General features: G+C 33.5%; 1 protein-coding gene across 2 annotated transcripts in view; it reads left to right on the forward strand.

Annotated features, from left to right (window-relative positions):
• LOC145254767 (BMP-binding endothelial regulator protein-like) overlaps positions 1 to 16,111 on the forward strand; it is a 432,474-nt gene that overhangs the window by 340,126 nt on the left and 76,237 nt on the right. For both annotated transcript variants that reach the window (XM_080113535.1, XM_080113536.1), the window contains 2 exons: positions 7,342 to 7,450; positions 9,813 to 9,895. In XM_080113535.1, the coding sequence (XP_079969661.1) occupies positions 7,342 to 7,450; positions 9,813 to 9,895 (192 nt within the window). The remainder of the gene's footprint in view (positions 1 to 7,341; positions 7,451 to 9,812; positions 9,896 to 16,111) is intronic.

Below are 16,111 nucleotides of genomic sequence, written 5' to 3' on the forward strand. Positions count from 1 at the left end.
TTTTTTATTCAGTATTTTGCAAACATTTTTGAATATTTTATTCAGTATTTTGCAAACATTTTTGAATTTTTTATTCAGTATTTTGCAAACATTTTTGAATTTTTTATTCAGTATTTTGCAAACATTTTTGAATATTTTATTCAGTATTTTGCAAACATTTTTGAATTTTTTATTCAGTATTTTACAAACATTTTTGAATATTTTATTCAGTATTTTGCAAACATTTTTGAATTTTTTATTCAGTATTTTGCAAACATTTTTGAATTTTTTATTCAGTATTTTACAAACATTTTTGAATATTTTATTCAGTATTTTACAAACATTTTTGAATTTTTTATTCAGTATTTTGCAAACATTTTTTAATTTTTTCTTTTTTTCATATTTTTCTTTTTTCTTTTTTATATTTGAATTTTTATATTTTTATTTTCAAATTTTCATATTTCATATTTTTTAATATTTATACTTTTCATTTTTATATTATTTTATCATCACCACTATCATATATATATATATATATATATATATATATATATATATATATATATATATATATATATATTCAATGTAATCTTTTCTCAGTTCCCTTACCCATTTAGCTAATGATGTCGTTTTCTTCTTACAACTAACAATAGGTATTTTAAATCATGCTGTTATATATATATTATATATAGTGTTATTGAAACTGTCCTTGAATCGGCATTTTGTGGACCTTATAAATGTTCTTATTCTATTATAATCAACGGCTTCATTTATCATTTTCTACAATTATTAACTTTGCGAAAACTATAACAAGTTCTAACAGTGCAAAAATTGATGATGAAATTAAGGAGGGTGGTTATTTAACAAATCAAAATACTGATGATGAATCACTTTGTAACTGTAGAAATATTAACGAATGCCCCTAGGAAGATAAATGTATCACTACTAATAAAGTATATAAATGTGAATTCAATGATAATAATTGAACCAAAACATATATAGAGTCACAAATTGCTGATTCAAGGACAGGTTCAGTAACCATATAGCATGATTTAAAATACCCATTGTAAGTAATAATAAGAAAATAACATCATTGGCCAAATGGGTAAGGGAATTAAAAAAAAAAACATTGAATACAAACTGAAATGGTCTATTCTGGGAAATGCTAGTAAATATTAACCAAATAAGTCTGGCTGTTGCAACTTTTTCGCGCTAGAATCATAGCGTATAAGTGACGTAGTCTGTGTGTGTGCAAAACGGTCTCTACCAAACTACTCTGCCAATTTTTGTCTACGAACTTGAAACCTGATATATTGGGGATTCGGGCCTGTGGAATAAATTCGATTCGGTTTCTAGCGAATTAAAATAGCTGCTAAGACGTTAAAATTGAAAAATTGGAACTTAGCAGGCGTAAGTCGACTTAAAGCGCTTCTCTACGCATGTGCAAATATACACTTATACGTTAAAATTGGTTAATTTTTAAAGTTGTGATATTTATCGTCCTTAGTTCAGATTGTAACGAATAACGCTGGAGTGCTAGATGTTTTCGTTTCGATTCTGGCTGATGGCACCCAACTCATATTTTTTTAAACTTATGAAATCACTACTATATAGTGGTACAATATAATAATCAATAGATAGTTGGCTGTCTAATGATAAAAACGAAATTTACATAAATTAAAATATCATATTTAAGCGTGCTTGTATTAGTTATATATTTCAATCTATTTTAAATCCATAAATAATTATTTTTTGAACAGCTTGCGCTTTCCCGTTTATTTTATTACTTTGGTGTTTTTTTTTTATATTCAACGCGAATTGCACTTAGTTACAGGTGCGATGGCGTCGCACTATTACGAACCCGCCCTTTTATGGGTACTCGCGCTAGTTTGCCAATAAAGTCGTCTGAACCTGCGTCTCGTTATAAAAATTGCTGAATGATGTGTTTTCTTGTGAAATGGTTGGCTGACATACGCATGAGTTCAGTAAGCTGTCAACTCATCAAAAATGGGGGTAGGGGGTAAATTTTATGTTGACTCAGGTTTGTCTTTCGTGAACGGCACATGACCTCCCTTGGATTAGGGTTCAAGGGTTAACGAAAGCTAATTTGACGATGGTTTAAGGACGCTGTAATAAGTTCTCGGTTTGGTTTGATGCTCTCGCGTATTTAGTTTATCAAAGAATAAGGAAAGTCCCTTAATCAATTTAATATGGAGATTAAAAACTGACGTAAGGAAGGAAGGAAGGAAGAAAAAAAATAAGAAAAATAAGTAGAAGAGCCAGGGGAGACGAAGAGCGAGGAGAGGAGAAGGAAATAGAGAAGAAGGGGGGATGAAGTAGAAAGAGAAAGACAAAATATCGAAGACGAACAGGACGAAAGAGAAGGAAATTAAGAAAATGGAAGGGAAAATGAAGAAGAAGGAAAAGTAGGACATGAAGTAAAAGAATGGAGAGGAGGAAATAAAGAAGAAGAAGGCGAGAATGGAGTAAATAAGAAAAAGGAAGAAAGAAGAAGAACAACAACAGGAACAACAACAACGACAAGGACTCATAAATTAAAAAGAGGAAAGATAAGAAAATAAATATGAACGTGAGAATTGAGTAGGGAAGAGAAAAAAAGAGAAGAAGAAGAAGAAGAAGAAGAAGAAGAAGAAGAACAACAACAACAACAACAACAACAACAACAAAGAGGAGGAGGAGGGAGAGTAAGTGAAGAAGGAAATAAAGAAGGATAGCGAGGAAATAAGGGTAGAAGTAAAGTAAAAAGAAAGCGAGAAAGAAGGAATGAGGTTGGAAAGGAAGGCAAAGAAGAAAGAAGGATGTGAGAGAAAAAATAAAGACGGAATGAAATTAAACAGAAAATAAATGTACGATAAAGATAGGATGAAAAAGAAAGAATAGAATGGGAATAGAAAAATGAAAAAAAAAGGAAAGAGAAAGAAAAAAGCACGAGGGTCACAGAGAACGAAAGGAAATAAAATATTTTACTTGTGTAGAATAGCGCACCAATAAATTACATCAGTACTTATGAAGATTTCCTAGTTTTCAGACGATTTATTTTACGAAAATTGCGTACATTTTCTTGATTTGCCAGAATAGGGAAATGGTTGGAATTGTTTTTGTTTATTTTGATTGATGTTGCTTTTTGTTTGGCTGTTTTGTTTTGTTTTTGTTTTGTTTTTTTTGTTGCTTCTTTTTTTTTGTGGGGTTTGTTTTGTTGTTTGTTTTTTGTAAGCTTTATTTATTTCATTTTTATGTTTGCTGTTGTTGTTGTCTATAATTGTCCGTATTACAAGTAAAGTACGGCGAGGAAAAACCGCGTTTATTCTTTTGTTTCTGCCATATGGGTAAAATAGTGCGGTCGCGGTTCATTTGAGCATCGTTTCCCAACGGTGCTGGAACGTGTGAGATAAATGTATCACGTGTAATTTAGAGGACGAGTGTTTTCTTATTAAAGTGCAGTTCCGTGATAGAAAGGATACCATAATACCGTTATATAAACATTGACAGCCCCAAACCTAATTAATCAACATTCCTGTGGCCGGCTCCAATTTCGAAAACTTTTAGAAGACAACACGTCTATACTTGAACATATTACTAATAGCCATTGACTTGAAATATTAGAAACATTATTAATTAAAATTTAAAAAACAAATATTAATAAAATAAATGTTAATAATCATAACTACATCATAAACTTTTCCTGGGAAAGTTTCTTGTAAATATTGAAGGAAACAGGCTTAATCTTGGCAGCATTGAATGTGACCATCTATTTTTGTCCCCATTCCACTACAGATTGGAGGTCTTCCTCTAGTGTTTCTGCCATTTCTTAAGATATGTGTTCATGTGTTTTCCCCTCGTGCCTGTTCAGCAAATACAGGGTGACCCAAAAAAAAAAAAAAAAAAAGCTAAATGGAGACCATCTAGAAAATATGCTGTAGAACGGAGAAAAAAAGGCCAAAGACCCTAGTGTTTTGATGTGATGTTTTGAATATAATAAACTAGTTATGACCAAAGTTTCATTTCATTCAGATAAAACACTAAGAAACGGGGTCTAATTAAAGTTGCGGCCCGTTTTTTTTGGGGGGGGGTCACTCTGTATACACATCTCAGAAATAATTTTATACCCATTTCAGAGACAATTTTGTAAGGGAGGTCGTTTATGAATATTAGGAATAATAATGGTCCAAGGATCGACTCCTGAAGTACACCCGCATTTATATCATATTATTTAGATGTACGACCGTCGAGGACAACCTGGATTCTTCTCTTATATAAGAAAGATCTAATTATGTTAAGTATTCGTCTAGTGATACCGTAAGATCTGATTTTCCTGGAAAACCCATCGTGCCACACCCTGTCAAAGGCCTTAGATGTATCTAGTGCTACCGCTCTTCCCTCACCTTATCTTGCATTGTCAAAAATGTGTTGATTCTAATGGTGCTTATTTCGATCGATAATTGTTTGTTTGAGCCGAGATATGTTTATCTAAATTTAAAAGTTAAAATCCGCAAGAACTTTCTTGTCAGCCTTATATATATATATATATATATATATATATATATATATATATATATATATATATATATATATATATATATATATATATATATATATATATGAAAACAATAGGAGTGGGAAATGAAGTCACAGAACTATATATTGGTGAATATAGATTGGTTCATTTATTCAATAAAGGAATACAATCGATTAGTTGGGGGATAGAGGGGACCCTTAATGCCAAAGCATTTCGAAGCCTAATGCTTCTCATCAGAAGAGTAGAGAAGATGCTAGGTAGCATAGTGGGGATGCGACGTCTACCGTTGGGTTCATTAGGAACGAAATAGATCAAAACAAATTAAAATTATAGATGATGTTGGGGGTTGAATTTTAAATAAAGGAGGAGCGTATTATATATAGTGTAATGCAGAAAGGTGTATAGAGTCTTTATTATAGTCTTAAGTGTATGCAGTATATGTTTTAGGGTTAAAGTTGGGGCTTAACTGGAGTTGTGATAGTTCTATTTTAACGGCATGTAAGATGTCTATTATCTATGGAGGGGTATTTTTTACAGATGCAAGCGAGATAACAAATGCACTATGAATTAGTGTATACTTTTGGGAGGGATATTATGGTGGTGATTTAAGGCGAAAGAGGTGGGTCTGAGTGGGTAGTTATAAGGCTATAATACGTCGGTCCGTCGGTTGGTCCGTCGGTCGGTCCGTCTGTCCGTAACACTTTTGTGCTTGGCCTTTTTGGTTAAGATTAAAGGTCTGTTGTTAATACATGTTGTTCTTAGCTTTTTAAGCTTTTCTTGGCCTTTTAAAAATGGTGGGGGAGCAAATAAATACCATCTGTTCCGACAGATACTGCAAGCAAAGACCATATGTGAGGGCAGCCCCACATATAAGACCTTGGTCAATGTAGGAGAAACCCTTCATACCAATTGTCACTATTCAGCTCCCCTACTCCCCGGGAAGTTGGTCCCCATTTCCCCTTCACTCCTCACATGAAAAATCGGCCTTGTGCCTAAGTTGCTCGGTGGGGGAGCAAATAAATACCCTTTTCTTAACCTTTTGGCCAAGATCAAAGTGTAGTATCTATTCTTACTACATGCTGTACTTATTGTGATATAAAGTGGAGGATCACTTTTCTGTATTAATTTAATGTAAAATGATCACCCACTTTACAACCAGTCAGTCTCAAAGCCATTCAAGTCATTCTCCAGATCATTCAAGTTGTTTTTGAAGGATTCCAGTTATTTTTAAGCATTCAAGTCATTCTTAAGGTCATTCAATTGATCCCTAAGTTCATTAAAGTCATTTATTTTATATTTAAGTCATTTCAGCCCATTTTTCGGTCATTTTATTTTTAAGAATTTCATGTCAATCCTACATTCACGCATTCATTTATTACACGAAAGCACGCGACTAATGGCTATCGGCCTTGATTTTGTAATAAAAGAGCGTAAAAAGGGCCACATTTGGCCTTAAAAGGGCCAATCTGTTAAACCTAAAAAAAAGGCTAAATTTTAAACGTGTAAGGCGTGCACATTTAGTCCAAAAATAATGATAAAAAAAAACATAAAATGAATTTTTTTTTTTTTTTTTAGCCTTTGGGTCTAATAATGTTTTATATAAAAATAAATAGTTTTTATAAATGTTTTGTCTGTCAAATAATTTACGCCGCTAAACTACACATTTGCCTTTATTTTTTGTAAGGGCACTTTTTTACAGTTTTTTTTTTTGTTTTGTAAATAAAGGAAATTTTCGATTTGCTTTTTTAGAGGGGGGCTTTTCGATTTGCTTTTTATTTGTCGTTTTATGTTTCTAATGTAAACCCCCCCCCCCGCAAAAAAAATTGAATTTCTCATGTTTTGGGGGGTTTTGTGTTTATTAAATTGTTAGGTGAAAATAGAGAATGGTCTCATAAAAATAATTAAATTTATCGTTATTTTGTTTCCAATGTAATTTCTGCCCCACCAGAAAAATTACGGATTTCTGTATAGCTGTTTAAGGAATAAAATAAAACAAACAAATTAAATCTTTTCATTTTTTTTTTTATAAGTGGTTTTTTTTTTTAATATAAAAAAAAACAATGAAAGCCAAACATTTTCCTATCTACACGGAATTATTTTTCCAGCTAGAAACTTAATGAAATTACCAAATGATTTTATTTGGCGAACGTTTGTTTTTTTTTGTTTTTTTATGCATAGCATCTAGGGGCAAATAACTCTAAAAAACGTTTTTTTATAAAAGGTCGCTTTTGAAAATAATAATTCCAAATAAATTAAATTAAATATATTATCAATATAATTGTTGTTTAAAGTTTATTAAATAACTATTTTAAATAGAATACTTAAACACTTCTGTCTAAAAACATTGACTAAAATACCGCTATTTAGTAAAATCGATTTTTCTTAATGTCATATGCAAATAAGGTGATCACTTAATTGTATATTTTTCCAAGAATCGCACTATACATAGAAATAACTGATTAAAGTAAGACACGTTTTGTATATATTTATAAAATTGTGAACAAACAAACAAACAAACAGGAATACGAATTTATATATATACATCTTTTTAAATATATGTATATATGTATAGATATATACACACACACATAGATAGATGTGCATATTTTTATACGTATATATATACATATATTTATACATACATATGTGACTATGTAGCTCTTCCTTTTTGGCTTTTTTGAGGATAAGAATAAACAAAATATTGTTTTGAAATATCATTTAATTTCGAGTATAGCTTTTAAAAGCAAACGCTGTATAAAACGGCCAACAATTCATTCTATTTTAAAAATCAATGGTTGAAATTTTTTAATTCTTCTATTTTACAGAATCAAGTTGTCGATTGTGAAAGGAAGTTCTGCCAAAGTTCCGAAGGCTGCTATATGATTCTCTTTGATAGTTACGGCCAGCAAAAGCAATGCTGCGACGTGTGCAAAGGTAAGTGACGCACACAGACGAAGTTCATTCCAAAAGTAACGCCTCCTATTTCTTTTTACTCAAAAAAATTGAAGAGCTACAAAGATAGGAGCAGTGCCATTACAACGAGCGACTTTTTTTTTTTTTTTTGGCTCCGGGATTTATTTTCCTACATAATAACCAACATTTCCAGTGCATTTTGCCAGCGATGAATGATGGCCGTTCATGGGCGTTCGGAGCGCGCTTTATCATGCGAGGGTCATCTCAAAAGTAAAGCCCTTTTTTTTAACTTAAAAAGTTGAAGAGCTGTGAATAAGGGAGCAGTATACTTAAAACGAGAGACCTTTTGTCCTCCAGAATTTATTTTCGACATAGTCACCACCATTCTCAATGCACTTTTGCAAATAACGTAATGACGCATCTCTGCTTCTGACGAACGTCCATGAGGAGAATAGCTTTATTAAAATCTCATACCGTCAATATCTGCAACAGAGAGATGAGACTTTCAGTCCATGTATACATAAGTTCAGTCATAATGACAATGAGATTTGCTATCCCCCCCCTCTGATCCATTCGGGGGGGAATACAAATATGGGAGGCATTATCTTGGAACGTGTTATTTACTTACATATAGATGAAACTAGAACTCGTGGGAACGGACATGTTTAAATGGCATCTCTAGTGGTTTTTATCACACCAGAAACCATTACCTCTAGAAAGAAAGAAAAATTAATATTTCCATCGGTTATAGAGACTATTTTCTTGTTTAAACCACTTCGCATTTTCAGCTTTATTAATATATCAATAATGAATCTTTTTTACGTACACTCATCGGAAAACGATAAATTTTGCATAGAAAGAAATAGGCATGACCATATAATGTCGGAAAATTCTTATATAAGAATTAACATCGCATATTTGTTTAGGTAGCCATCTTAGTTTTAAGGGTAAAGTTATTCAAAGCTTAGTTGTGCATGCTGTGAGCAAGTTCAGTTACTTAGACAGTATTCGCTTAAGGGCAGTGCACATGAGTACGATGAAATCAATTGCAAGATAGCAAATGCTAGCGCTGGCTTTGGACATCTCAAAGCCATTGTGTGGAAGCGTAAAGGAATTCGGTTGCAGATCAAACTTCAAGTATACCGAGCTGTGATCCTAACCATCCTCATGTATGCTTGTGAAAGTTGAACTGTACATGCCAGACATGAGAAAAAAATTCCATATGACCTGGCTCCGTAGACTGTTAAAAATCAAATAGCAAGACAAGATATCCAGACACAGAAGTTTTAGCCCGGTCAAAACTTCTGTCAGTACACACCGTGTTACAGCAGTGCCAGGTTCGCTGGGCAGGTCATATATGCTGCATGCATAAAACATATTCTTTTCGGTGAACTGTCCAAAGAAAAAATATCTGAAAGCCTCCCTGAAACAGGTCGGTTTGTATTCTAACCCACGAAAAAAAAAAAACTAATAACCCAAGACAGATGTTCCTAGCGTGCCGCAGCTCACAAAGGAGCTACAATTGCTGAAACCGCACGCATTGAAGATTGCAAGAGAAAACGTGATATTAGAAATGACAGAGCAGTCAGCATCTCTGATACAGAATTATCCCACCGGTGTCCAATATGCGGGAACTACTTCAGAGCGCCATTCGATCTAACAAGCCATCTTCGAACCTATAGAACAATTGCATGATTACAGTCATCTTCGCAAGTGATGGACGAACACATTATGTACGGCTTCAATAACGTTTCCAAATGGTTTTAATCTACAAAAGATATCATTTAATAATTTTACCTTATTACAACTAATACGTATTGTCTATAGTATGTTAACTTAGTCTATATGTGTGTTTGCCTTTGTTATTGTGTTAAAATGTAACACTGTTGCCAAATGTAATAGGACTGCAGTTACTATGGTTACGGTTTTGAATCTCATCAAAACTCAACCACGCTAATGAGCATTATAGCTGCGAAACACTTGTCCGTTGCTTAATATATATTATAAATAAATAAATATAAAGCCCACATTCAAATATGAGTGCTCAATATTGGTCCGGCTGTTTGATCTTGCAGTCATCAAACTTAAAAACTGATAACCGAAATGTTGGAAGCTGCCAGTTGCCATGTGATGTTGATTTTATGTCGGCACTCGTCAAATTTCTTTTCATACATAATACATGTGCGTATGTATGTGTCTCTGTGAGTCTGCGTGTGTGTGTTTGTGTCTGTGTGTGTAATGTCTGTACGTGTCTATGTGCGTGTGTGTCCGTGCGTCTGTGTGTGTGTGTGTGTGTGTGTGTGTGTGTGTGTGTGTGTGTGTGTGTGTGTGTGTGTGTGTGTGTGTGTCTACGTACCTATAATGTGAGTCATTAATTTTCCAGGTTGCATGTTCCATGGTAAGAAATACATCAGCGGAACTAATTGGACCGATCCGACCGATCCGTGCCTCACGTATTCCTGTCGGGTAAGTGCGCCGCCCTCTCTCTCTCTCTCTCTCTCTCTCTCTCTCTCTCTCTCTCTCTCTCTTTCTCACACACACACACACACACACACACACACACACACACACACACTCACTCACTCACTCACTCACTCTCTCTCTCTTTCTCTCTCAATCTCTTCCTGTCTATCAATCTATATCTTTCACATTATCTCTATCTTTGTCTGTCAATTTTAATCTCTTTCTATCCCCCTTCTCTCTTTATGTATATATCCTCTCTCTCTCTCTCTCTCTCTCTATATATATATATATATATATATATATATATATATAACCCCCTCTCTTTCAATTTATATTCTCTTTCTCACCCCACCCAACTCTTTTTCACTTCTCTCGCTCTCTCTCTCTCTTTCTCTCTCTCTCTCTTTCTTTTCGTATACTACTCTCTGTCTCTCAATCTATCTCTCCCACTATCCCTATTACTGCCTATAATTTCAAACTCTTTCTTTATATATATATATATATATATATATATATATATATATATATGTATATATATATATCCTCTCTCTCAATCTATCTATATACTTAATCTCTCTCTCTCTCTCTCTATATATATATATATATATATATATATATATAACCCTCTACTCCTCTCTCTCTCTCTTTCTCTCTCTTACACACGCACACGCACGCACACACACACACACACACACAACACAATGCAAGCACACATACACATACTTTAAAATATTAAGTCAAAATAAAAAAGGCAGTGGGTGTAAATTATAACAAAGGTTAAGGTTATAAATTTTCTAGCTTGCACTTTTCAAATGCTTGCTAAAATCATATATACACCTGACAATTCTTTTGTCGTTATTCTCAAAATCAACCCAGAGACGAATTTATCAACATATAAGTTTTATTTACAATTAAGTTTTTGCCGTCGATGAAGGGAGAGTCGTTAGTTGTAGGGGTTGGTTTGTGTGTGGCACGAGGACGGAAAGATGTCAAACATGTCAGTCACGCTCGACCGTTGTCAGTCTGCTTTCTTCTTTTGTTTATGTTATCTCTTATTAAGATATCAATCGACATTCTTGGAAATATAAATATTAAGATATTACATTCTTCTTTTCTATTCTACATTATGCAATTCATAAACTCCCGACCTGGAATGTAAATATTTCTTTATTTTCGTGATAATTACAATTTCAAACATTTTTATGGGACACAACAATGTAGATCAAAAACTATCCATATGTGCGTCGCCACGTCTCCATATCCAACAATATTCCATTATCACAACTACTCATAGATTTTGCAAGATTGTTAAATGGGTTATATTATTTAGTAGTTGTAGACAACCATATAAAATGGCCTGAAGTATTCAAATGTAGAAACCTATGGTGCGATCACCGGATTTATTAGAAACCATATCGGGCGACGATAGCGCCATACCAACATTTAATATGAATTGGGTATAAAGGTTATTATGCTTTAGTGAACGCTAGATATATATATATATATATATATATGTATATATATATATATATATCGTTGTTTACGACTTATCAGACGACGAAACACGTATCAGTGGATAATTATATTTTAAAAATAATATATATGCCGCTCCCTATTTAGGGGCTACCAAATTAATAAAAGGGAAAATTACTCCAAACTCGCATTTAGGTATAAATGCACGTTCGTATAAATAATTAAATTCACTCAAGAAGTATCGCTAACAAAAACAAATAAAAACATATATATATATGTGTGTGTGTGTGTGTGTGTGTGTGTTTTTAGTTTTTATTATATATATATATATATATATATATATATATATATATAAATGTATATATGTAAAAATATTTTAACCTTTATATATCTAATTTTAAATAAGAATGTAAATATACTAAATACTAATCATAGTGGGAGTGATAAGTAGTTAAATAGATTCATCCTAATCTTATAAATACAAGACTGATATATTAAAAAATTAAAAAATGTATCCATTTTAAATGTGGAAATTGATGAATCGCACAGGTAAGAAATTCATTTTTATAGTATGAAAAGGTTAGTAATTGCAATTAAGAATAGAAAATTGGATCAAATATTTGAAACATGTCTTCTTTCTAAGATTAAGGATGGTGGTGTTTGATCAACACTGCTGGAGAGCCATGATGTAATATACTGTTTTGTTTTTAAATCCCCGAAACAGTGTTTCATGGTAAACAACTGATGATCCCTTGAAAAATAAATTATTGGTATTGTAGTAAATTCGAGAGCGAGTTGATGCAGTGATTGCAGGTGATTAAATGACTTACTGACTAGATGGTTTTCTAACGAATGATAAAAAAATATTTTTTGTATAGTTTTAAAGGTTAAAAACTTCCAAGACTATATATATATATAGCTTAATGCGTAAGAGGAAATGAGAGAGTTCAATTCTACAATAATAATTGTTGAGCTTGGCATTATCCAGATAGGTTGTCCTATCATATATATATATATATATATATATATATATATATATATATATATATATATATATATATAACTACTTCATTTACTCACATAAAATTAATATACGAAAGTATAGATTTATGCGTAAACTTTAAGTATTTACTTCAAAAGTGCTCAATACGTAGGTAGAGCTAGTTAGTAATTGATAAAATATATATGGCGATTAAGCTACACTGAATATTCTGCGTTTCATCCACTATAGGATTCGTCAGACTTATGCGCATAAGCCTGACGAATTCTATAGTGGATGAAACGCAGAATATTCAGTGTAGCTTAATCGCTATATATATATATATATATATATATATATATATATATATATATATATATATATATATATATATATATATATATATATATCCTTCTCGTAATTTTTCCTCTCTTCTTCTTCTTCATCTTCTTTTCTTCTTCTTCTTCTTCTTCATCTTCTTCTTCTTCTTCTTCTTTATTCCTCACGCTTCACGCCCTCTCCATTCTTCAACATTATGTTAGCTCTCTTTCATCTTTTTTCTTTCGCCCTTCTATTCTCGTTCCTCTTTCTTCTTCTCCTAAATCTCTCTTTTTTGTTGTCTTACAATTACTTTTATCTTTTTTCTGTTTCCCTCCATCCTTTCCTCCTCGTTTTCCTCCATCTTTTTATCTTATTTTATTGCAAACGTTAATGTTTCCAAGACCGTCCTTTTTCAACAAAAGAAAAAGAAAATAAAACGCATTTCTTAACGAGATCTCAAGATGTAACATTTCTTACAGTCCCGCAGCAAAATCAAAATGGCGACAAAATGTATCTTTTGCTGGTGGTGTTGTTTGTTCTTTTGTTTCTTTTTCCCACCCTATCCTTTTTGTCACTTGACTTTAATTATGCATTTGTTTTATTTGGTTTTATTTTCTTTTTTCGTTCTTTTTTATTAACCGTTGCTTAATTTCGACGCTTGGCTAATATTCTGTCTCGTTTAGTATCGTAATGCAGATCTTGGGGTCAAGCGAGAACGAGCGGCGTGGGCGGGGGGAGGGGTGAAGGGCCTTCCCTCGAAGCCATTTAATGAAGACTTGTGTTGAAAATATTAAAACAACAACAAATATTCTTTAAATACGTCCATTCAACGTACGCGTTTAGCGTTGAAAATAGTATTTATGTATTTTTATAATCTTATTCACGCCAGACAAGATGTATTGTCACTTGGACGTATGCATTACATTTAAACTTTTGCATGTTAGTACAGTTAATGACGCAGGAAAAGAGGAGGAAATTCCAAAGTTGTATAGTATGAGGTAAGAAATTATTAGAGTAGTAGGCTTTCCGGCATCTAGGAACGTCAATAGGGTAGGGGTGGGATTTTGCTGCTTCACAGATTAGTCGGTAGTATGTACAGAGAGAGAGCACAAGTGCGATGAGTTCATCAGAGCATATTTCATTAAAGCGCTTATAAAGCAGGCACAAGGATGCAACATTGCAGCGATGTGACAGAGGTTGGAGCTTAGTCGATAGTGCGGGGCCTATTATATTGGAGACTTTCTTTCGGATCCTGGGTAAGATTGACAGACTAGTGGTAAAGGCAGCAACAATACTGCATGCATCGGTGAATGGTGGCTTTCAAACTTGAGCGTTCTAGAGCGACGAACAGAACCGATTGACCTTTTCGCGAAGGAAAAAAGTGTAGTATCTGCACTTCGTCTATTCTGTCCTCGATTACTGAAGAAGTCCTTCTAGACTCGGGCAAATGTTTCATCCCAAGGCAAAGAAAGTAGATTGGTGTTAAATTTTTAAATATTCGGCCTAGTTGTTTTGAAGTCCACAGGGAACTCTCTCTCTCTCTCTCTCTCTCTCTCTCTCTCACACACTCTCTCTCTCTCTCACACACACACACACACACACTCTCTCTCACACACACACACACTCTCTCTCTCACACACACACTCTCTCTCTCACACACACACACATACACTCTCTCTCTCTCTCTCTCTCTCTCTCTCACACACACACACACACACACACACACACATACACACACAAACAAATAAACGCACAAAGTACTTTTTAACGATTATAAAATTTAGAACGTTTTGGAGTTTAAGTAAATTTATAATTATACAGTAGTTTAAAGGACTATTTTAATAATTTTTTTGTCTTGAGCGATACATAGGAAAAATGGCGGCATAAGCAATACAACCAGCGGGACCGAGCAGCATGCGTACAGACAGAGCTTTTAATAGAAATGCGTGGAGGTATACAACTAAAAGAGAGGGAGAGGAGGAAAACCACCTAGTTGAAGTGCACGAGCCAGAAAAATGCCTCCTGGAGAGTGGGGGGCACCGTTCGCTTTCGCGCCGCCACTTGGCGCGTCGAGCATGTGTAAAAAGCGGACCGGCTCGTCGGGATGGCAGAGAAACGCGAGTTGCGCTCCACATCAAAGACGCTTTCTCGTGTTAGGGTTCTTCCAGGTTAATGTTCAGGGCGCCGGGAGTCCGACGATGATGAGCGAAGACCCCCAGGGGAGGGATGTGGCGGCTCGCTGCTAAATGAGGAATCTTTGTAAAAAAAATAAAATAAAAGGGAAAACAGCAGAAATTGCAAGATATCTCTTTACAGCGTTGTGGCCTGACGACTCAACAAGGTGCCATACCATTATTCGAACGTGCGGGAGAAAACTACAAAAAATTAGATGGCTGTATAAAATTAGATAGCTGTACAAAATTAGATAGCTGTACAAGATTAATAGTCTATGGCTGCATATCTATATAGATGCGATGAATTGAGGTAAAATTGGCCTCAGCGAAAATGGTCTTGGAAAAAATGGCCCCAGTAAAACTGGCAAAAATGGTTAAATAGGAAAGATGACACGAAGATATAGATTAAAATGTTACGAGTTTATCGAAATATTCGGTGCAAATACATAGACGTGGAACATTAAGAATTTTGTCGAATTAAAAAGAACTTATATGTATATTTTAAAATAGACGATACCCTTCAGTATCCCAACACCCCCATCCAAACGAGATCCTACTTTTTTAGGTAATTACGTGTGAATCACCCAGGAAGAATTTAAAGTGCATGATTAGCTTTGTACATAAATTTATATATATATATATATATATATATATATATATATATATATATATATATATATATATATATATATATATATAACAAATAAATGACAAAAGACTATACTCCAAATTTCAAGATGTTGCCCATCTTATTTTTTTTATTCCTTTAAGTTGGCATGCACAATTCTTGACAACACCTGTTTCGTAACGCAAAAACCATTCATTTAATTATCATATGAATAAAGAATTGTGCATTTCCATGTACTTAAAGGAATAACTTGTAAGATGGTAAACATCTTGAAATTTGGAATAGAAACTTTTGTCATTTATTTATCATATGCTCTGTAATTATATTGACCTTCATAAATTAAAGGATTGATATGAATAAAAGGTGAAATATGATCGAAGAAATATATTTTTACACACACGCGCGCGCATATATATATTATCTTTAATATATAATTATCCACTGACACGTGTTTCGTTGTCTACGACTCACCAGAGTGGCTGAATCTAGCGAGATTCGAAATCGGGACCCCCCCCACACACACACACATATATATATATATATATATATATATATATATATATATATATATATATATGTATGACCTTATCTGTCTGTCTGTGAAACGGTCTCTACCAAACTCTTCAGTCAATTTTTGGCCTACA

This window comes from Euprymna scolopes, chromosome 30 (genome assembly GCF_053919585.1).
Source record: "Euprymna scolopes isolate OS-2025 chromosome 30, ASM5391958v1, whole genome shotgun sequence".
NCBI classification, from domain to species: Eukaryota; Metazoa; Mollusca; class Cephalopoda; order Sepiida; family Sepiolidae; genus Euprymna; species Euprymna scolopes.